This window comes from Lampetra fluviatilis, chromosome 35, assembly GCF_964198595.1.
Source record: "Lampetra fluviatilis chromosome 35, kcLamFluv1.1, whole genome shotgun sequence".
Taxonomy (NCBI): Eukaryota; Metazoa; Chordata; class Hyperoartia; order Petromyzontiformes; family Petromyzontidae; genus Lampetra; species Lampetra fluviatilis.
The window spans coordinates 1,310,543-1,332,633 of NC_136309.1; the positions used below are offsets into that span (position 1 = coordinate 1,310,543).

Here is a 22,091-nt window from a genome sequence, read left to right on the forward strand (position 1 = left end):
GCGTGTAAGTATGTGAGTGAGTGAGCGTGTGAGCGTGTGAGCGTGTCAGCGTGTGAGTGTGTGAGTATGTGAATGAGTGTGTGAGTGAGTGTGTGAGTGTGTGAGCATGTGAGCTTCTCAGTGTGAGTGTGTGAGTGTGCGAGCGTGTCAGTGTGTGAGTGTGTGAGCGTGTCAGTGTGTGTGTGAGTGTGTGTGAGTGAGTGTGTGTGAGTGAGCGTGTGTGAGTGTGTGAGTGTGTGAGCGTGTGAGTGTGTGAGTGAGTGAGCGTGTGAGTGTGTGTGTGAGTGAGCGTGTGAGTGTGTGAGTGTGTCAGTGTGTGTGTGAGTGCGCATGTGAGTATGTGAGTGTGTGAGCGTGAGTGGATGTGCTTTGGCTCCACAGCAGCTAAATAACAAGGGGCGAGCTGTCGGGGTAGTTGTATAACCAGCAGAACTTTAATAATCCCTCTCAGGGCGCCTTGCTGTCGTGACCGGACGGGCTGCTTTGAGCAGGAATGCCTCGCTAGCTCCGTCCAGGCTGTGCTCGTGCGAGATGCAGCGAGGGAGGGAGGGGAGGGAGGGAGCAGAGAGAGGAGAGGGAGGAGAGGGAGGAGAGGGGAGGGAGGGGAGGGGAGGGAGGGAGGAGAGGGGAGGGAGGAGAGAGAGGGAGGAGAGGGAGGAGAGGGAGGGAGGAGAGGGAGGGAGGAGAGGGAGGAGAGGGGAGGGAGGAGAGGGGAGGGAGGAGAGGGAGGAGAGGGAGGAGAGGGAGGAGAGGGAGGAGAGGGAGGAGAGGGAGGAGAGGGAGGAGAGGGAGGAGAGGGAGGAGAGGGGAGGGAGGAGAGGGAGGAGAGGGAGGGAGGAGAGGGAGGAGAGGGAGGAGAGGGGAGGGAGGAGAGGGGAGGGAGGAGAGGGGAGGGAGGAGAGAGAGGGAGGAGAGGGAGGAGAGGGAGGGAGGAGAGGGAGGAGAGGGAGGAGAGGGAGGAGAGGGAGGAGAGGGGAGGGGAGGGAGGGGAGGGAGGAGAGGGGAGGGAGGAGAGGGGAGGGAGGAGAGGGGAGGGAGGAGAGGGAGGAGAGGGAGGAGAGGGGAGAGGGGAGGGAGGGGAGGGAGGAGAGGGGAGGGAGGAGAGGGGAGGGAGGAGAGGGGAGGGAGGAGAGGGAGGAGAGGGAGGAGAGGGAGGAGAGGGGAGGGGAGGAGAGGGAGGAGAGGGGAGGGAGGAGAGGGAGGGAGGAGAGGGGAGGGAGGGAGCAGAGGGAGGGGAGGGAGGAGAGGGGAGGGAGGGGAGGGAGGGAGGAGAGAGAGGGGAGGGAGGGAGGAGAGGGAGGAGAGGGGAGGGGATGGAGGAGGTGGAGGGCAGGCAGGGAGTGAGGGAGTGAGGGGAGGGGAGGGAGTGAGGGAGTGAGGAGAGGGGAGGGAGTGGGTAGTGAGGAGAGGGGAGGGAGTGAGGGAGTGAGGGGAGGGAGTGAGGGGAGGGAGGGAGTGAGGGGAGTGAGGGGAGGGAGTGGAGGGGCACAGTCACTAACATCTTCAGCCACAGACGTCTGTCCCCTCACTCGCCCCCCCACGCTGCACTCCCTGGCTGCCAATCACCACGCTGCCTCGGGGAACACGACAACCACAGACAGACACACTTACCCTGCGCGTCTCTCTGTGTGCACGCGTGTCTTTGTATTTCCGCTTCATATTGAACTTTGATTTAATGCTGATTTATGTTTGCGTAATATCTATCCATTGGTACAGTTGTGTTTTTATTTTTGGTCCGATTCCTATTCACCTCAATGCTGAACTTTATTTTATTTGTTTGGCAATTGCCATTTTGGTGACGAGACTTATCCTGGACTCCTGAATTCTCACCGGGTTCAGTAAAATAAAAACCTGACGGCGTGTAGCGAGTTACATGGTGCGGCGTGTCAGCTTCAGCACCGGGAGGCATGGGTGCTCGCTAAAAGCACTTACGCCCACAGTCTGTGATAATTACTCGTAATTAATACTCATACACAGAGAATATACGGTACGTATTTTTCCGTGTGTACGTGAGTTTGTGTGTATATATCTGTGTGTGTGTGCGTGCTGGCATAGTAGGGGGCACAGGTGATGCATCGGACAGTCGTCTCAGTCAGTCGACCCGTGGCACCTGGGTCTGTCCCGTGCCTTCCTGCCAGCGGGCGTTCAACACTTCACGTGGCCTCAAGGTGCACCTAGCCTGGCACAAGCGCCGTGGTGACGTCACTGCCACTTAGTGGTGAATGGCGGTTGTTGTTGTTGCTGCGTGTGCTGCAGATTGCAGAATCAGATCATAAATCGCTGGATGGCTCCGTGCACGAAGAGAACACTTTCCGTGTGAATGTGGACATTTGAATCCAGGGGAGAGGCGCGGTGCACGTTGAGAAGCCCCAAACTCCGATAGGCGACCTGGTGATGAGCGCTTGCTCGACTCGTGCCTCTGCTCGGGTTCAAACTCACGGTCGGGGGTCGCCAGCTCAGCCCAGGGCCACTTTGCGAGACCCACTCGAACCTGCCATGCAAACGTGGAATTTCCACCACTGGCTCAGGGCCACCGCCGACGGAAAACGAACGCCAGCCCAAACAGTCGTCGAGAGCGTTGGAGACGCGTCGGCTTCCCCGTCCCGTGTGTCGGCGCGTCTGTCTGTCTGTCTGTCCAAGCGTCTCTGGTCTCTGTGTCGGCCTCTCTGTTTGCCTTTCCACGGGACCACACAGTCCACGACGCAAGCGGTGGCCTCGGCCGGTCGCCCTCGACGCTCGCCGTTCACGGTGGGCGGGTGGCCAGGAGAGAGATTTTAACAGCGGCAGCAGCAGCAGCAGCAAGGACATGGATGTGAGCCAGAATATACAGGGGAGAAGGAAACATGGGAAAATAAGTGGAGCTACAGCACCGACTTTATTTATGACTAGGTAAGGGCTCATTGAGAATAAGACTCCCGTTGTTTAAGGGGAGACATCGGTTAAGAATAAAATAAATGGACAGGGACAACATTCGGCAATGATTGCAAATCTAAACTGCTAAGTTTCACAAAATGTGTTATTAAGCACTGAATATGTTACCCGTGTGATATCAAAGTTAAACGAGCAAATCGCGAAACTGTGCTGGCAGTTGTGCACAAGAACATCAGATGACAACGTTTTAGAGTGGGGAAAACTATAAATAAATCAACAACGTGAACGAGACAATGTCCGTGAGAGGGAGAAGTCTTCAAATAGAAGAGATACTCTTTGGGTCTTTCAGTAAAGCCACGTAGATAGAAAAATACAAAAAAAATCACGACGCTTCAATCGCAACACAGCCAATCGTCGTCAGGTGAAAAAAATACAGCAGGCGGACTGCCGAGGCAGGAAGAAAAATATAGCGAGAATGAATTCCTGCAGTCACGAAAGCTTTAAGTGAAAATAGAAGAGACTTGAGGTATTGTTCCACGTCCGTGAGACAGCATGTGCACAATTTCGTCAGGTCCTGCAATTCTCATATCAGGACTCTACGACACATTCGGCCACTATTGAATCGTGATATAGCCACCGATCCAAATCATCGATTGTAATCTTTTTTTTACATCACAATTCACATCACAGTATGGTATTTCCGTGAATAAACAATGCCATCGGGCCCAAGGTCGAGATGGTCCGAAACTCTTTGGATCATCAAGGTCATAAAGGTCATAAAAGTCATCAAGGTAATCAAGGTCAAGGTCATCAAGGTCAAGGTCATCATGGTCATCATGATCATCAAGGCCATCATGGTCATAAAGGTCACCAAGGTCATCATGGTCATCAACGTCTTCGCCGCGTCATGCTGGGAAGGAACTGCGGTAACTTTCCAGCATTTGATAAGCTGGATATCTGGCATAGACCGGTTTAAAATGGGTACCGATTAATCGATCGTGGGAAACCAAATCGATCCAAATCGACTCTTCGTTTCGTGACACCGGAGAGGAGGAGGAGTAGGAGGCGTTTGGCCACTCGAGTGGTCTCTCTCTCTCTCTCTCCCGCGCCGCAAGCTGCTTTGTTGCCATCGGAAGACGGCAACAACAACATCGTGGCACCGCAGGGGATCACGAACACGGCGCTCGGGAAACGCTCTCCGCCTTGTGGCTTGACACGCGGCGCGGCGTTAAACATCAAAGAGGAAACAAACAATTGTATATTTATATAACTCGGGCCCCAAGGAATGCTGTTAGGTTTTTTTTTTTGGAACGCGGCCGTCATTATACCCCACTCAAAGCTATTGTATAAAACACAGCGGTGTTATGTAATGCTGGGGAGTTGGGGCGAGCGTGAGTCTGAGATCCACAGTAAAACGAGAAACTATTTCGATTTTATTTTTTCACCAGCTAAGGCCCACTGAGCTACGTTGCTCTTTTTCAGATGCGACCTGGCGATCGCAAATGACAGCTCAATGAAGCGGCTTATCATCACGTGGACATTTTATAGCAGTATCCACATACTCTAAACACGTGACGTTGATTCTTAATGTCCACGCGGCCACGGGAACACGCAAACTCCAAATATACAGCAGCAGGCGTCAGGGTCGGAATCTAACCCACGACCTCCTCTGCATGCCAGGCGAGGTAGTTGACATCTCCTAGCCACCGTGATAATGATGAGAGAGAGAGAGACACACAAACTCCAAATATACAGCAGCAGGCGTCAGGGTCGGGATAGAAACCCGCGACCTCCTAAATGCCAGGCGAGGTAGTTGACATCTCCTAGCCACCGTGATGATGATGATGATGAGAGAGAGAGACGCAAACTCCAAATAAACAGCAGCAGGCGTCAGGGTCGGGATCGAACCCACGACCTCCTGCACGCCAGGCGAGGTAGTTAACATCTCGCCACCGCGGCGCCCCGATTCAAGCCTGCAGATAAAACGTGGCCGTAACTTCCATTTACCGGATGGGAGGTGTGCAAAGCGTCGCAGAGCGAGAGGGCCGGCACTGGGAGGTCATCGGCACGGGGACGTCATCGCCCCCGGGGCAGCACGACCCGACAAGCAGGGAGGGTGTAACGATGCTGCCGGCGGCGATCGCGGTTTCTTTGCCGTTGTTTCTGTCGTTGTCCTTTGTTTGATGTGGCTGCTGTTGCTGCCATTTAAAGCGGCTCCCTCAGGGAAACTTGAACTTGAGATCGCTTGAGGGTCATTCGCCGGCCGTGTTAATGCCACTTGGACTGGGAGAGGCGATGGTTCAAGTAAACCACGGAGTTTGCTGTCTGGCGAAGCGCCTGCAGTCATTACAGAGCCATCGACGTGGACCTAATCCGACCTCCGATTAGCCACGGTTGGCTACGTACGGTGCAACAGAAGTTCAACGTACATACACGCATAGTCCAGTCTGCCCGTGGACTGGAAAACTATACTCGAAATAGAGGCTTGCCTCAGGACAAATTGAAAGGAATGTATTGACTATACGAGGCTTAGGAAGACTTACAGATCAATAAATAACTAAATAATCCCCCAAAATCGAATTGATGAATTTCATGTACAATTTGTGTCAAATGTTCATTGGCGATGGTCCGTCAAGATATTGGGACGGAAGGGAGACGGGGGGGCGGTTAATCGCAATAGCCGACCGCACGACCCAACACAGGGTCAAAACGTCATGCGGACAGCAACGAGCAGCACTTAAATCGCGGGTCTGGTCAGCGAGGGGGAAACGCGTTTATGACCGAAGCGAGCGCAGTTAAGGGGAAGTTGGGAGTCACAAAGTGGAAGCGGCGCGAGAGGAACGAGGTGGGCGCGAGAGGAACGAGGTGGGAGCGAGGAACGTGAGAGGGCTCACCGTGGCACAGCGGAGGCACCGCGAGGCCGAGCAAGTGCGGACAGGGCTCGTGACGATCTCACCGCAGCGCTCTTCTCACAAATTCCACCTTCTCGTGATACAGCAAAACCGCGCACTCCGAGGGAAAGACGGCCGGGTGACGTTGGGAGTTGCCGGATTTAAAAAAACACAACACGAGCGTGTACTTTACGCACATTACAAAGAAAATACCACATTCACGAATTAAACATGAATGACGCAACGAGAAAAGGGAGTTTAAATTACTTAGCCTTTTTGGCAGATCGTCCTTTCTAATAATTTCCATTGGCAACTGTTTAACAAAGCGCACGTGCCATGACGCTTGTACGCATACACAAAGATCCCCTGTACACGTATAGCCTGCACCGGCTGTTGGGTCAAGTGCACTCGGGAGCGGTGCGGCCAGCACCACAACCCGACCACCTTTGTCTCCCCAGTGCCGATGTTAACAAACAGCATCAGGAACTCGTTCAAATACTTGGAGGCCGAACATCAGTCGCGGTTTTTGTCACCGATATTGGTCACGAGCAGGAGTCAAACTCGGGTCGCCGGGTTTGTGGCGCAGTGCACTCAGCACTGCGCTACCGCTCCACAAACACAGACACACAGGCAAAGATCTCCTGTATAGCCTCACGAGACTCTTGGGGCAAGGGCTGTTAGCGAGCATTTATTAAGTCTGGTACGGCACACGAGGGAGTGGGTGACCAGCACCACACCCGGCCACCTTTGTCTCCCGCGTTGGGAATGCTTACACATCACACCAGGTAGTCATTTGAGGCTGAGTCGACCTAGGGAGAGGCTTAGGACCAGTTCGAATAATCGTCACCGGTGTTGGCCGTGAGAGGGAATCGAACTCGGTTCCGTTGGTTTCTTAGTGCAGCGCGCTAACCGCTGCGCCACCGCTCCCCGCACGAATACATTCACGCAAACAGGCAAACACTCGTACAATGGAAGTGACGAGGGGGACTGGAGGTGCCTCTCGGTGCTTAAACGGATAATCTCTCCAGCCGGATAAGCACTAAGCAGGTAATTCGAGGCTTCACACTGCCGGCTGCGTTCTAATCGTGACTCTCATGCCTGCCCGCGTCATAAGCACGCAGCGACACGCGCAGAGACACACACGCAGAGACACACACGCAGAGACACACACGCACGACACACACGCACGACACACGCGCAGAGACACACACACAGAGACACACACGCACGACACACACGCACGACACACGCGCAGAGACACACGCACAGAGACACACGCAGCAACACACGCGCACAGCGACATGCGCAACGTAACACGCGCACGACACACACACAGCGACACACGCAGCTTCCTGCGTTCATGGATGTAAACAATCATCGCTTTATAATAGACTTCATTCATTGATCGTCAGCCATGATCTATCCTCTTCTGGATGAGCACCCCCCACCCGAGCCGTCGCCATCTCTCACGGCCTCGCGATGCGACGATCTATTTTTATTTCACCAGGCGCAAGGTCCCCAGAACTCTGCAGCTTTTTTTCAGAAGCGAGCTGACCACAAATGACAGCTCAACGAAGTGCGTTATCATCACGTGGACATTTATAGCCGCCAAATACACGAAATGCGTGATGTCGATTCTAAATATGCAGGGGAAAAACGCAGGACACGGAGAAAAATCCACGCAATCACGGGGACAAACAATTGAAACAACAAATATACAGCAGCAGCAGGCGTCAGGGTCGTGATCGAACCCACGACCACCTGTATACCAGGCGAGGTAGTGAACATCTCATAGCCACCGTGGTGATGATGATGAGAGAGAGCGACACGCAAACTACAAATATACAGCAGCAGGCGTCAGGGTCGTGATCGAACCCACGACCTCCTGTACACCAGGCGAGGTAGTGAACATCTCACAGCCACCGCGGCCCACCCCGTGTGCACACAACGCTCCTTTCTCCATTTCCACTGGGCGCTCGCTAAACTCCTGCAAGTACAGTTTGGAGTCATCGTCGCCCAGTGAGATTAACGGCGACTGCCTCGCTTGGCTGACGGTGCCCGCGACAGCCCCCCAGAAGTGACCGAAGGAATCAAACCTCGTGACAAGCGCTGCCCCTCACGCGATTACAGTATTCGCAAGCCGAGACGCGAAACGTAATTCATATTTAAGGCAACATTGCTCACGATAAGCCCAGGGCATCATCGCTAGTATTAGGACGCGCTTGCGTCATGATGACATCTATTCATAAAAAAAAAATTGGAACGAGCTGCATTGCGATGTTTTCCCGATTCCTTATTCTTTTGCTTCTGGGAGGAAACTGGAACACCCTGGGATACGCGAGGCGCACGTGCGCCGAACCCTGGCCGCCTCACAGCCCATCACGTTTGGGAGTTCCGCCAAATCTCTACGCGATCCACCAGCCCTCGCTCCCAAGGCGCTGCATCAAAGGTGTGCACCTCCCCGCCCGGCTCTCTCGCCGGCGCATCACCATGGCCACCAGAGGAGACTCCGGCTCCAGTCCGGGGTGTGTGTCTAACTCCGGCTCCAGTCCGGGATGTGTGTCTGACTCCGGCTCCAGTCCGGGATGTGTGTCTAACTCCGGCTCCAGTCCAGGATGTGTGTCTAACTCCGGCTCCAGTCCGGGATGTGTGTCTAACTCCGGCTCCAGTCCGGGATGTGTGTCTAACTCCGGCTCCAATCCGGGATGTGTGTCTAACTCCGGCTCCAGTCCGGGATGTGTGTCTAACTCCGGCTCCAGTCCGGGATGTGTGTCTAACTCCGGCTCCAGTCCGGGATGTGTGTCTGACTCCGGCTCCAGTCCGGGATGTGTGTCTAACTCCGGCTCCAGTCCGGGATGTGTGTCTGACTCCGGCTCCAGGTTTTCTGTGTCTCAGGTGATGCGCGCAGGTGTTTAAGGGAATGATTGGAATGTGGCGGCAGCGGCTTCACCAGGGGTCTCTCTCTCTCTCGACGCGTCCGCGTGAAATTCATCACCGTAGCACCGTTTCTCAATCGTCGCTTTCACATCCCGAATGTTTACTCAAAGCGCGTGTCGCCTTCAAGTGCAAAGGTCCGAGAAGGAGTCTCCAACCTCCTGGAATGGAGGCAGCAGGAGCGGTCACCGCTTGCGTCAAGGTCGCAGGATTTTACCAATTTCTGTAAATACGGCACGGTCTGCATTCATGCGCACCACGTGTGCTTGTTTGCACTGCTTCGTCTTAGACTAATGTTAGCTTTCAGACCCATTCAATTTTTGCACAATGACGGAACACGTTTGCTTTGGATTTGCTTGCAACGTCTCAGTCTAAAGTAAAGTTCACACCCAGGTTTGTTTTGCGCAAAGAGATAAAGAGAAACACTGTCCAGGCTACGAATGAAGGAATCTGTGCCGTGCACCCATGCGCCCATTTCCTCTTGTCGCGCGATAGTGCGCGGACTCGTGAAGACGACCCTGCACAGAGTTACACAAACCAAACTCGAGTGCGGTGAGGTGTGAACCGTCAGGCATGTTAGGAATGACTGCCCAGTACAACCACGTGTACCCTGATGTAACAAGCCGACTACTCCGCTCAGCTACCCCAATACAACCACGTGTACTCTGGTGGAGCAAGTGGACTTCTCACTCAGCTACCCCAACACAACCACGCGTAGTGTGATGTAACAAGCCGACTACCCCACTCAGCCACCCCCCTGGGTGCCGTCGTGGATTGGCTCCCACAACCAGGCAGCACACGGCAGCTGTAGCCCGTGTGCTGCTTTAAACAAATGGCCAGCGCAGCGCTGCTGTCCATTGCAAGGCCCGCGGTGGCCTTCAGTGCGGCCCCCGACAAGACACTAAAGTGAAAACACCCCCCCCCCCCCATCATCATCACCATCACCGTCGTCATGGTGCTGCTGTCAAACCCCACGATGGTTTCAAATGGTGCGGCGGTACTCACGCTGACGATGTCTTAGTGCCCCCCCCCCCCCTTGTTAAGGCTAAACGAGCGCTGGCCCCCCACAAGGGGACGGAGGCAGCGCGGTGTTGTCCCACGCTGCGTCGCTCTCTCTCCTGCCCCCCCCCCTCTCTCCTGCCCCCCCCCCTCTCTCCTGCCCCCCCCCCTCTCTCCTGACCCCCCTCTCCTGCCCCCCTCTCTCCTGCCCCCCCCCCTCTCCTGCCCCCCCCTCTCCTGCCCCCCCCCCTCTCCTGCCCCCCCCTCTCTCCTGCCCCCCCCCCTCTCTCCTGCCCCCCCCTCTCTCCCGCCTCCTCCGCTCGTTGTTTCGTAATCCGAAAACACGCGCACGTTTCGCATTTTCAGATATTTAATCAGATTCCACGAGAAGAGTCGTGGCCTTCATTGTACAATGTGCCCCCCCCCAGCCCGTCTGTTGTGTCGTGTGTGTTTAGTCGCTGCTGTTGCCACGAGCACTACGTGTTGAGGTGCAACCCGGGAGGGACAATGACGCTGTCAACCACAGCGCCACGACGGCCCCGTCAACAGTCTCGGGTTGAAAGTTGCACGCGACTTGGGCAAGTGCAGGGGAGTGCCTGTGCAGTGATGCAGAGGCATTCCGACTGATGCAAGCGGGGGGGGGGGGATGTTGGGGAATGCACACACCGACACACACACCAACACATACACACACACACCGACACACACACATACACACACACCGACACACACATACACCCACCCACACATACACCCACACACACATACACACACACACACCGACATACACACACACATACACACACACCGACACACATACACCCACACACACACACCGACACACATGTACAACAACAACAACCGCCATTCGCCACTAAGTGGCGGTGACGTCACCACGACGCTTGTGCCAGGCCATGTGCACCTTGAGGCCACGTGAAGTGTCGAACGCCCGCTGGCAGGAGGTCACGGGGCAGACCCAGGTGCCACGGGTCGACTGACCGAGATGACCGAGATGACTGAGATGACTGGCTGATGCACCACCTGTGCCCCCTACTGTGCCAACTTGCTGTGCTTTAGCCACCCGGCGCTCCGCTCGTTGTTGTGAGCGTCGCTCCTCCGCCCTCCGTTGTTGTTGGAGGGCGACTGCCTCCAACTGCCCAGTAGCGTCCTTCACGAGCCTCCTCCACTGAGGCCGATCTTGACACCGCTGGTACCAGTCATCGGCAAGTCCACTCAGCTCCACGTCCTCCTGTACCACATCACTCCATCTCTTCTCTAGCCCGTGCCGCGCCCGTTTAGCCCCCTCGATCCGGCCGAACAGAAGCTGTTTAGGCATGCGATGGCTGGGCATGCGGGCTACATGACCCAGCCAACGCAGCCTTGCCTGCCGGAGGAGCTCACTGATGGGACTTTGCCCAGATCTTTCAAGGACTTGTGAGCTCCTCACACAATCCAGCCTGGTTAAACCCAGGATGGATCGTAGGCAGGCCAGCCTAAATGTTTCCAACCGGCGAAGATGCTCCACTAGGGGGGTCCACGTTTCGCAAGCGTAGAGAAGGGAGGGAATGACCGTGGCCGAGAAGACCTGAAGCTTCGTGCGGAGCGACAGACCAGGTAGCTTCCACACAGCGTTACGAAACCGATGAAAAGATATTGCCGCTCGACTGATTCGGAGTGAGACCTCTGCTGATAAACTGGAGCCGGTCATGAGCACACTGCCCAGGTATGGGAAACTCTCTACTCTCTCCACAACTGCCCCATCACCGATTGGGAGTTGTGGGGGTGGAGTGCCCGATGGTACAAAATACCCAGGCAGGTGCTTAGTTTTGGTGGGGCTGATGGTAAGGCCCCACCTCTTAGTGGCACATGTACCCACACACACACACATACCGACACACATATACCCACACACACACCATTACACATATAAACCCACAAAGACAAAGATCCCCCGTATAGCCTTAACAGACTGTAGGGGCAAGTGCTGCTAGCGAGCGCCTATGAAGGCCAGAACGGTACACAAGGGGGTGGGTGGCCAGCACCACGCCCGGCCGCCTTTGTCTCTCCAATGGCGACATTTACGCATCGCACCAGGTACTCATTTGAGGCTGAGTCGACCTAGGGGAGGCGCAGGACCGGTCCAGATATTCGCCACTGTTATTAGTCGTGAGCGGGGATCGAACTCCGGCCGAACGGTGCGCAGTGGAGTGCGCTCGCCACCGCAATACCGCCCCACCGCCCCCCACAAACAGCTACGCACAGAGGCACACCGTGATGCACACGCACGCACACGCATGACACACACACATGACACACACACAGACACACATGACACACACACAGACAGAGACAACACACACACACACATGACACACACACAGACAGAGACAACACACACACACATGCACATGGCACACACACAGACAGAGACAACACGCACACACATGCGCGGCACACACAAAGACAACACACACACAGACACGGGATCTTCTGTCACACCAAGCGCTCCGTTTGTCTGCCGGAATGTGCCTCTGACACGCATTGTGCCGAGCTCCTCCGCAACTGGGGACGCCGTTTAAATCTTCTCCCCCTAGTTTTTGTTCCACGAGTGAAAAGGCCTCTTCAGTTCTCAGGAGAAGATTTACACAGCCGGGTGCTCTCGCTGTGTCTGTCTCTCTGTGTCTGTCTCTCTCTTCCTCTCTCGGTGTGTCTGTGTGTGTCCCTCTCTCCATGTCCCTCTCGGTGTGTGTCTCGTGTCTGTGTGTGTGTCTCCCTTTCTGTGTGTGTGTCTCGGTGTCTCGGTGTGTGTGTGTGTGTGTCTCTCTCTGTGTGTGTGTCTCTCGGTGTCTCAGTGTGTGTGTCTCTCGGTGTCTCGGTGTGTGTGTCTCGGTGTCTCTGTGTGTGTGTGTCTCGGTGTCTCTGTGTGTGTGTGTCTCTGTGTGTATCTCTGTGTGTGTGTGTGTCTCAGTGTCTCTGTGTGTGTGTCTCTCTCTCTCTCTGTGTCTCGGTGTCTCTGTGTGTGTGTGTTTCTCTGTGTGTGTGTCTCTGTGTGTGTGTCTCTGTGTGTGTGTGTGTCTCGGTCTCTGTGTGTGTCTCTCTCCAATCTCAAGAATGCTGCAGGAATTCCGTACCCCTCAGTTATCGCAAAATAAGCGCCTTGTTTATTGACAGTGTTTGACTTATGACCGATTGCACACTCGTCTCGTTCCTCTTTTTGCGTGCCTCTAAAATTAACGCTTTTGCTCCAAAAATACCGAGCGGAGGTTGTTCTTATTCATGGTGCCGTTGTCAAAAAATGATCACAATGCACAGGGTACAGAAATACACAGCGCGTTTGCTTCATGGGCGTGTAACGCGTGTTTGCCCTGTTATTCATTGTCGCGTGGGTGGCTACGGAGTTGACGAGCAGTGGAGATGGAGCGACGAGGTGATGCAATTGAGCAATTGCATAATTCACAAGAGCGAGCGACGTCATGCCAAGGCAGCGGGTAAGAGCGTTCATCGCGGTTTTCGTTGTTCGGCTAATTGTCGAGTGAAGGATTTATCATTTTATCATTTGTTACATTTTTTTCTCGAATGGTAGTTTGTTCATCAAGGTTGTTGCCACTGCTTCCATTACAAACGTACAGCCTGCTTCTTCGTGTGCACTGCAAATCATGACCATATATCAACGTATGATGATGATTTTTTTTTAAATGCACAGCCTATTGTCAATTTTGCGGTGGCGACATGTTAACTACCTCGCCTGGTATACAGGAGGTCGTGGGTTCGATCCCGACTCTGACGCCTGCTGCTGTATATTTGGAGTTTGCATCTCTCTCTCACCGTGGCCGCGTGGTGATGATGATGATGATGAGGAGCCACTGCGGCGAGCTACCAATTGTGGCCGGGTCGCTTCTGAGAAAGAGCTACACGTCGCTGAGTGGGGCCTTGCCCGTTAGAATAACAAATAGTTGCGTTTATAGTTGTAGGATTGTGAGATGATATTTGGCAATGAATGTCGTTTGACCATACTTGACCATGACGATCAGGAGCGGTTATCAAAGGAAGGCAGGAGGAGAGTGGGGGGGGGGGGCGGGTGGCGGGCGGGGGCCCTGGACCGCTTCAGTCGTCACTCACCACCGACGGTAGCCACGGGTGGCCGGGAATGGAAGCGATTGTGATGCAACGCGACGTAGTGGGCAGTGCAGCAATTTCCCACTGTTATACTGCACTGCCTCATCTATGCCCCCGTGCCGTGACCCGACCCCCCCCCCCCCAACGACCAGCCCAGCGCGGCGGCGTTCGGTCAAATATCCGCCCACGATCCTCACGGCGCGAGGAGGAACCCATCGAGCAGTGGATTGCCAAGAGGGCTGTACATGCACACACAGACACGTCTCATGGTGATGATGAAGACGATGATGGCTGGTTACGTGTGTACGTTGAACTTGTTTCGCACCGTACGTAGCCAACCGTGCTCATCGGAGGTGCGGAGGGAAAAGGAGGAGCGTCTTACCGAAGAGTCGAGGGCGAACTGCAGACCCCCGTGCTCGAACAGCACGAAGAACCGCCTCTGCCACTTCTAGGGAGACACACGGAGACCCCGCACCCAGCACGAGCGTGCGCATCCCATTACAGCCGCACTTGTGACAATCACTCGGTCAACATCAACTACGCTAGCAGAACTCCCTTGTACCTCTTCACGTATAAACTCACGACGCGTAGATATATCTTAATCCATCGGCCTCTTGGCATTCCAGAGCAATATTAACCCGCAGCAGTTGTTTTGCCAAACATCTGGAATGGCTGTTTGACCTTCTCATCGGCAGACTTGTTAGAAAGTCGAAGACACCGATGCTCACGTGGCTACGTGCACACGCTGAAACGCGGGGAACCAGGCAATTATTCACGGTGTTTCATAATCACAATAAAAATGTCAAAAATTAAAATGTCAATCACGGCAAATAGCAAGGGATGGGTTATGCCACCTCCCCACCACCCACGTTATGAGGCTGATGCCACTCCTCCACATCGAACACGAGCACTGAATGAAGTGGGCATGGCGATGTCCGAATTTTACCCACCATGAAAGCCAACTCAGAAAGGTCGAGGCGTCACAATTCCCTTCCCCGGTGATCCAGTGACTTGTCGCAATTCGGGTTCGAAACTCGCTTGCATAATCCAGTTTGTATTTGTTTTTAAGTTGTGAACGTAGCGGCCACTAGTGGCGGTCACACCGCACACATATACGAATCGAAATGCGCCGTTTGGAGAGCTAAAGAACCCGCCTTAAATCGACGAATCATCTTGTCGCTATCCCCCTTCTCCGTCTCGAGTGTTCCTCGCTCGCTCTCCTACCAAGGCGTACAGCGGTAGAGTGAAGGAAACTGCTCCAGATTTTCATTTCCATTTCCCCCCGCGGGGGAAACATCCCGTGACCTCTGGATTGCTCGCGCCCAGCGTACCGCTGCCACCTGCACCCAGGGTTAACTCAATGGTGAACCACTCAGCTGTAGGAACCTGGGCCCAGACCATTTTTGGGATAGCAGACCGGCTCACCGTTGGGCAGTATGTGAGAACGGCGCATCAGGTGCACGTATGTGTACGTATGCCTACGTGCCTATATTGAACTCCGATATTTTGCACGTGGCACCGGGGGTCGTTCGACACTTCACGTGGCCTAAAAGTACACATAGCCCGGCACAGGCGACGTGGTGACGTCGCCGCCACTTAGTGGCGAATGGCGCTTGTTGTTGAATTTCTTTGGCACCGTACGTAGCCGACCGTGAGCTAAATCGGAGGTGCGGGGGAAGGACAACAAACTGAGCACAAGAAAGGCAGAAGGATGTGTACCTGTGATGTGGTTTCACAGGCACACATCATTCAAATTCCACACTCCACCACCGCCGCCCACACCCCCTCCTCCTCCCCCTCCCCCCGTCGTCTTCATCGAGAAACTTTCTTGCCCGGACCACGCCTGCGTGCACACTGCAATAATTACTCCTATCTAATGGCTATTCAGGACTGACAAAATGCTTTAAATGCTACAGCCAGGCCCACACATACCACAGGATCACCGCGACAAGCGGCACGTGGATTTAGTAAAACGATCCGGCGCAGGGTTTCTATTTCCCCCTAAACGGCCATGCCAGGTGGCATCAACTGGCTTTGGACTCCGGAAAATGTTCCATTCAATTTTGCGCACAATCAACAGTGTCCTGTTCATGTTCATCTGTAAAGTAAATGTGTTGTTGTTAAATTTCGATTTAAAGCTTTCGTGACTGCAGGGATTCATCTTCTTGGTTCTTTTGGTAAAATCACGTAGAAGGGAAGTAATACAATAATAAAATTATTATGTTTTATTTTTATTATTTTATTAATTCCCTTCTACGTGACTTTACCGAAAGAACCACAAAGATGTGTTGTTGTTGTTGTTGTTTTCATTTTGCGGTCACGCACAGCCTTTCGTCACAATCCACTGCTGGATAAGGGGTCTGGCCCCACGCCACGTCAACGTTTGGTTGACCATACTTCGCCACGCCGGTCAATGCGGTCTGCCCGTGGAGGGGAACACAAGGGCCGGTGCAGGTTTCACCCGGCACTGCTTGTTGGCCGTGGCTGGGAATCAAATCCAAGTCTCTGGTTTCACAGCGCAGCGTGCAAACCACTGCGCCACCTCTCACCTTAATCTGAAGTAATAAGAATGGCTAGTTTAATTAATGTAATTTCAAAAAATTATCATACCGGTGAACCTATAAAGTAACCAGTACAACTGTGTATTTTTTATTCGTTTCTAAATAACACCAGAGTCAAATACATCCCTTGTCCGAAAAAAATACACACTTTTCATGACGTTTACGTGAATTAAAGACCAATTTGCAGCGCAAACTTTACATTTACGTCAGTGGCTGCCGACGCATTTTAAATACTGTATGCCACCGTGTGAGGGGCAGTGTGGCAGATCGCTCAACAGGGCTTGAGATTGTAGCCAGTGAGTTGCAGTTCTTAATGAAGCATTTCATGCAAACAAAAAATTGCTTTGCCCACACTCTGCAGAATTCGGCGGCATGAACCGAGTTCTTTTATCAGGAGGCCGGCTGGGGAACTTGATGGAGCAGCGTAAGTTAATTATTTACCGTCACCACAAACGGCCAGAGAAACTTTCAAACGCTTCATTTTAATTCCCTGGCAACTTGCTCGCGTTTCTGCCAATTGGTGTTGCAACAACTTGTGCGGTGCGGTTAGTGGGATGGGGCTAGGCACGCCAAAAGGTTTTTGGAGGCCCAGGGAGGGAAAAAAAATACCTGAGAAGGTCCGCATTGAGGCCTCCTCAGCACTTTCCTGGCCTCTTCTGAGGCCCATTCAGCCCTTTCTAAGGCCCCTCCTAAGGGCTACTCTTGGCCTATTGTGAGGCCCTCTTGGCCAAACAAGCGGCCCGGGGAAGGTGGCAAACTGCGCCACCTGCCACCCAACCCTTCCCAGTGGCCCCGGGGCGGGGGAGCCGAGGCCGTTAGCTGGCCGTGTTGTGTCCGCGTACCCGTGATCGATGTCCGGCATTCTCAAAGTTGGTCCCCTCCGGAGCCAGGCACAGCCACCCTCCGTACACCGGCCTCGCCTGGAGAGACGAGAACATCGACGCGTTAGAGCGACGCAAGCAAGCGGCCGTGAGATCACACCCGGGGCAACGCTGCGCGCCGCAGCAACGGTGACATCGGTGCCGGTAAATCGCGTGACGTGACCGCACATGTCGATGTGAGCCTTTTGTGAATTAAATAAATCCATGCATCGTTGGGGAGTTTGTCAATCCGCTGCAGGCTGAAGGCCTCCCTCTGCCGTGTTGGCCATGAGGGTTGTTTTATCACACTTCACCATCTGAGTTAGTGCAGGTGGGGTTTGGGTGTCCAGGTCCCATTGAGATACTACTGCTGCCATGGTGGCGAGATGTGAACTACCTCGCTTGGTGTACATGAGGTCATGGGTTCAACCCCGACTCAGCCTCAAATGAGTACCTGGTGCGGTGTGTAGCAAACCTTGCCACCAGGGAGACAAAGGCGGCCGGGCATGGTGCTGGCCACCCACCCCCTCGTGTGCTGTGCCGGCCTTCATAGGTGCTTCTCGCTAACAGCACTTTCCCCAACAGTCTGTTACAGGCTACATGGGGGATTCGTTGTATTTTGCACAGATGTGTGAACACGTGTGTTTCATGCTCATCGTGACTGAGTGAAGTTGTGTTTTGCAAGCAAAATAAAGGAGCCGCATTAGAGGGCTTTTTTTGTATTAAGCACACACAGATGTCTGGCAAATGGCCCCGTGTGTCCAGACGACGTGTCTACCTGACGGTGGAGGTAACAATATGGGAACTCTTCTCGGGTTCGCATAATCAACGTCGCTCGTTCATTTGTTGTTGGTTTCCCGATTGTGCTGCGTGTCACCCCATGCCAGAGAACAATCCGTGGAAGTAAACATCACACAACTACTACGACAGGGAATCATTCACGTGACCTCCTATCCGTACCAGATGGGCAAGCACATTCCCACACACCCTGCTGGACACGGTAATGTTTTTTAATTCTCAGAGCTCACACTTGGCCAGATTAAGTGCAAAAGCAAACTTAATAGGATGGCTTTTTTCAGCAGTAAGCTTCACCATCAACTCACTCCACTTGAGAATGCTGAATTCAAACATTTAAAAGATCGTTGAGCGAGCACCAACTCAATTGGTAAGCAACCCGACGCACGGAAATGTGTCCCCAAAAACATGAAAAATATAATAACAAAAACAATATTCTACGTACCAAAATGTTTGAATTTTTCGAACATCCAGAGACGGTGCATCTGGGTTGCATCCCCAAAGTGGTCCTTAAAAAACAAATAATTGCCACCGATTCTCAGCCCCCCCCCCCTTCCCTCTCAACCGTGCTCGCAGCACCAGTGACTCGCCAAAATGAACTCCCTTTACCAAGCGATTACCACCCTTCGGCACGAATCCACGCGGCTCAACTCGACCAAAACAAATCTTTAAAAAAAATCTGAAAAAAGGGAAAATCAGCGCCAAAAAGGCGAAAGTCGAACCCGGCTCACGCGTCGCCAGCCACACGCGCGCCCGCCGCCTCTCAACGGGAGAGAACGACAGTGGAAATGCGAGCAGCCCCCCACCCCTTCACCACGGGCCCCTGCCACTAATCCGGTGTGCGGCGCGCCACTTCAAGCGGGACAACACAGAGCGGGGCGGCGGTGGGGAGTTTGGCACGGAGAGCCGCTGGGCGGTTTCCAACTCTGCGTTTGTTTCTCCGGCGCCTGGGGGCGGTCTGTTGGGGGCGGTCTGTTGACAACACGGGGGGGAGGGTCAGTTCTACCCGTGACCGCTTAATGCAGTAATTGTCTTAATGATGCACACTCACTCACCTGCTCTAACACGATCCCGCTATTGGCACACGCACGCACGCGCATGCACCGTGTGAGAACTCAACGTCTTTAATGTAGAAGGCAAAGGTGCAGTGCTGTAAGTGGAGGTCCTTCTGCCACTGCTGGCGGAAGGACCTCCACCTTTCCGCGATCTAACCCAATTTCTATTATTGCCTCCACTATGGATTTCCATTGCTTCAACCGCCGCGCCAGGAGACTGCATCGTACTGCCAACCTCTGGACTGCAAGTCCAGTGTGCGAACCTGTTCACCAGGGCAGCATCCCAACGTTCTCAATCGTTGCTTCACTACATTCGGCAACGTGTCCACATACATCTCCCTCCGCACGTGCCCGCAGGGTCTTCAAGCTCCAGCGCGGAGTTTGCTAAATGACCTCCACTCCAACGCAGACCTTTCTTTAGGTGGTTACAATCTGCACACGCCTGGCGATTGCGAAATGCACAATTTCCACACACCGTAGAGAGAAGCGCCGATTCCAATTGAGATGCAGATCATTGCGAGTGTGTACGTAGAGAGGACTGATTCAAATTAAGATAGAGGTATTGTGCGCGTGTGTGAGTTTGTGTACATCGCATGTGTGACGTGCAGAGCTCATTAACATTAAGATTGAGATCTCGTCATGTCAATTTGACACACTTTTATTTAACTCACTCTGTCTGTTGTTGTCGTTGTTGTTGTCGTTGTTGTATCCTCAAATCTTGTAACTCAATTTTAACCCACTTCCCGACTGCAAACTTGGTATACTTATGTCATACTGATGACAATACTCTTAGTTATTTCGGTAAAGTCACGTAGGTAAAACTGACTTTACCGAAAGAACTAAGAGTATGAATCCTTGCAGTCACGAAAGCTTCAAATCTAGAACTGATGACAATACTATATTCTATCATAAAAAAAACATGTTTGAAAACATTATTTTTTTTTATGTTTCGGCTTGGGTCAAATTGTCCACGCTCAACTCACGTTGCCTGTAGTTGCTCACGGCCCCTTCCGTTGTGGCAAGCCTCGGGGCCACTTCCTGGAGTCGTGGAGTTCTGCCATTACTAGTACGCTACATTTCATTAAAGCGTGTTTTTTTTAAAGTTATTTAAAATATTACTAATTAATGACTCTATTAGGATTACACTTGTTTACCCAGGAAAGCCTCACTGAGCCTCAAGGCTCTTCTTCAGGAGGGTTATGCTGATTATAGGCGCCACGAAATGTTAACTACCTCACCTGGTTTACAGATGGTCGTCGGTTCGATCCTGACCCTGACGCCTGTATATGTAGAGTTTGCGTGTTCTCCCCGTAGTCATGTGGATTTGTCTCCGGGTGCTACCAGTTTTACCCTCCACATTTAGAAAAACGCGTTTCGGGTATTTGGTCGCGAAATATTTCCACGCGATAAACCACTCCGTCGAGCTATCATTTGTGGCCAGGTCGCTTCTCAATAAGAGCTATAAAGCTCAGTGCGCCTTGCCGGGTAAAATAAAAAAAAATGTAGTTTCGTTTTAGTTTCGTGTTTTCACAGCACGGGACGATGTTGCTATGGATAATCCCAAATCGAGGAAATTTGACAGGTACATTTTCAGCATTGGGGTGTATGGCCAACACAAGTTACATTGTGGATGTGTTTTTTTTATTCCAGCGAATAATAAATCGCTACCGGAATCATGATATCATTGTGGCCACCCAAACTTTTCCTCAGAGGAGGCGGGAAAAAAATGTTGATCTCTCACGGATGTTCGTCTCAGCTCGATGTCCAATCGAACGCAGTCGTTTGCACTTCATATTTTAATCTCGCTTCGGTGAAGCCACGGCGACAACCGCCGACGCCACGTCGGTCCCCCACGAGGTCTGTGCAAGTGCCACGGAAATCGATGTTGCACCGGAGCCATTGACGCCGCCACCGCCCCCCCCCTCTCTCTCTCACCGAGCGTCGACACGCCGTGTAGGGATCTGCGAGAGCGAGGCCGGGCGTGCCGGCGCGCGGGTCGAAAGCGCGCACAGGCCCACGTGAGACGGCCGTGCGGACCGCTTTGTCGAGCGATCCCAAACCACCGCATGGGTGACACTCGCCCGCCTGCCCGCTCGCTCGCTCGCCCGCTCGCACGAGCAGCGCTCTGACACTCACAGACACGCGAGCACGCACACGCGTACATAAGTACACACACACGCATGCAGTAAGTAGTTAATGTGCACTGTCGTGTGTGCAGTACACTAACTACACGGGGACATATTTCAATCGTCATCCGATAGCTTATCAACATGTATTTTAGTGGGGGAGCGGTGGTGCTGCAGTTGACAACCCCGAAGCTGGCGATCAGGGTTCGATTCCCAGCCACGGCGAATGCGAGACGGTCAGTTATATTAAATATGGGCTTGGGCCTCCTGTAGATCGACTCGGCATGAAACGAGTGCCTGACGCGGCGCGTAAACAGCGCTGGTGCGACCAGCAGCGCAAGGGGAGCGGCATGGGTCCCAGCCACGACCGACGTCAGTGGCGGCGGCAGCGACACCCGAACTGACCTCGTGTCCCCACTTCACCAACGCGCACCGATTATGGCGACGAGGCACGGTCATAACCACAACTGGCAAAGAGTTGGGAGACCTTCATTCAGGACCGGGTGGATCATGGTTCATCAAGGTGGCGATGATGACGACGCCGGCGACGAAATCAACGAGCGACGCCTACCTGGCCAGAGAGGATGACGGCGATGGTGACAACGGTGGCGTTGATGAATTTGGCGGTGACGATGACGATGATGATGCACGTTTTTAAGAATGGCACTCCTTTTGAGTTTGAGTGCCGGCTGCCAGAGCCTCAAGCGCCCTAACCCCAAACATCAATCGATGGCAATTAGAGGCATACGACGACGTGTTCAGGGGCGGCCGCGGGGCTCGCGAGGTGACCCCCGACCCCACCCACCGCCCTCCGAGCCAGGACTCGGGGCCAGAGCCTCGCTCCGCTGCTCTTGAGCGGAGAAGTGGGGAGAGAAGCTTTGTC

The 22,091-nt window shown here is 53.5% G+C and overlaps 1 protein-coding gene across 2 annotated transcripts in view; it reads right to left on the bottom strand.

Moving 5' to 3' along the window:
* The window catches only part of LOC144944469 (myosin phosphatase Rho-interacting protein-like), a 160,250-nt gene that overhangs the window by 113,714 nt on the left and 24,445 nt on the right, over positions 1 to 22,091 (bottom strand). For both annotated transcript variants that reach the window (XM_078872634.1, XM_078872635.1), the window contains exons 2-3: positions 17,215 to 17,292; positions 14,194 to 14,259 (exon numbers count right to left, since the gene is read on the bottom strand). In XM_078872634.1, the coding sequence (XP_078728760.1) occupies positions 14,194 to 14,259; positions 17,215 to 17,292 (144 nt within the window). The remainder of the gene's footprint in view (positions 1 to 14,193; positions 14,260 to 17,214; positions 17,293 to 22,091) is intronic.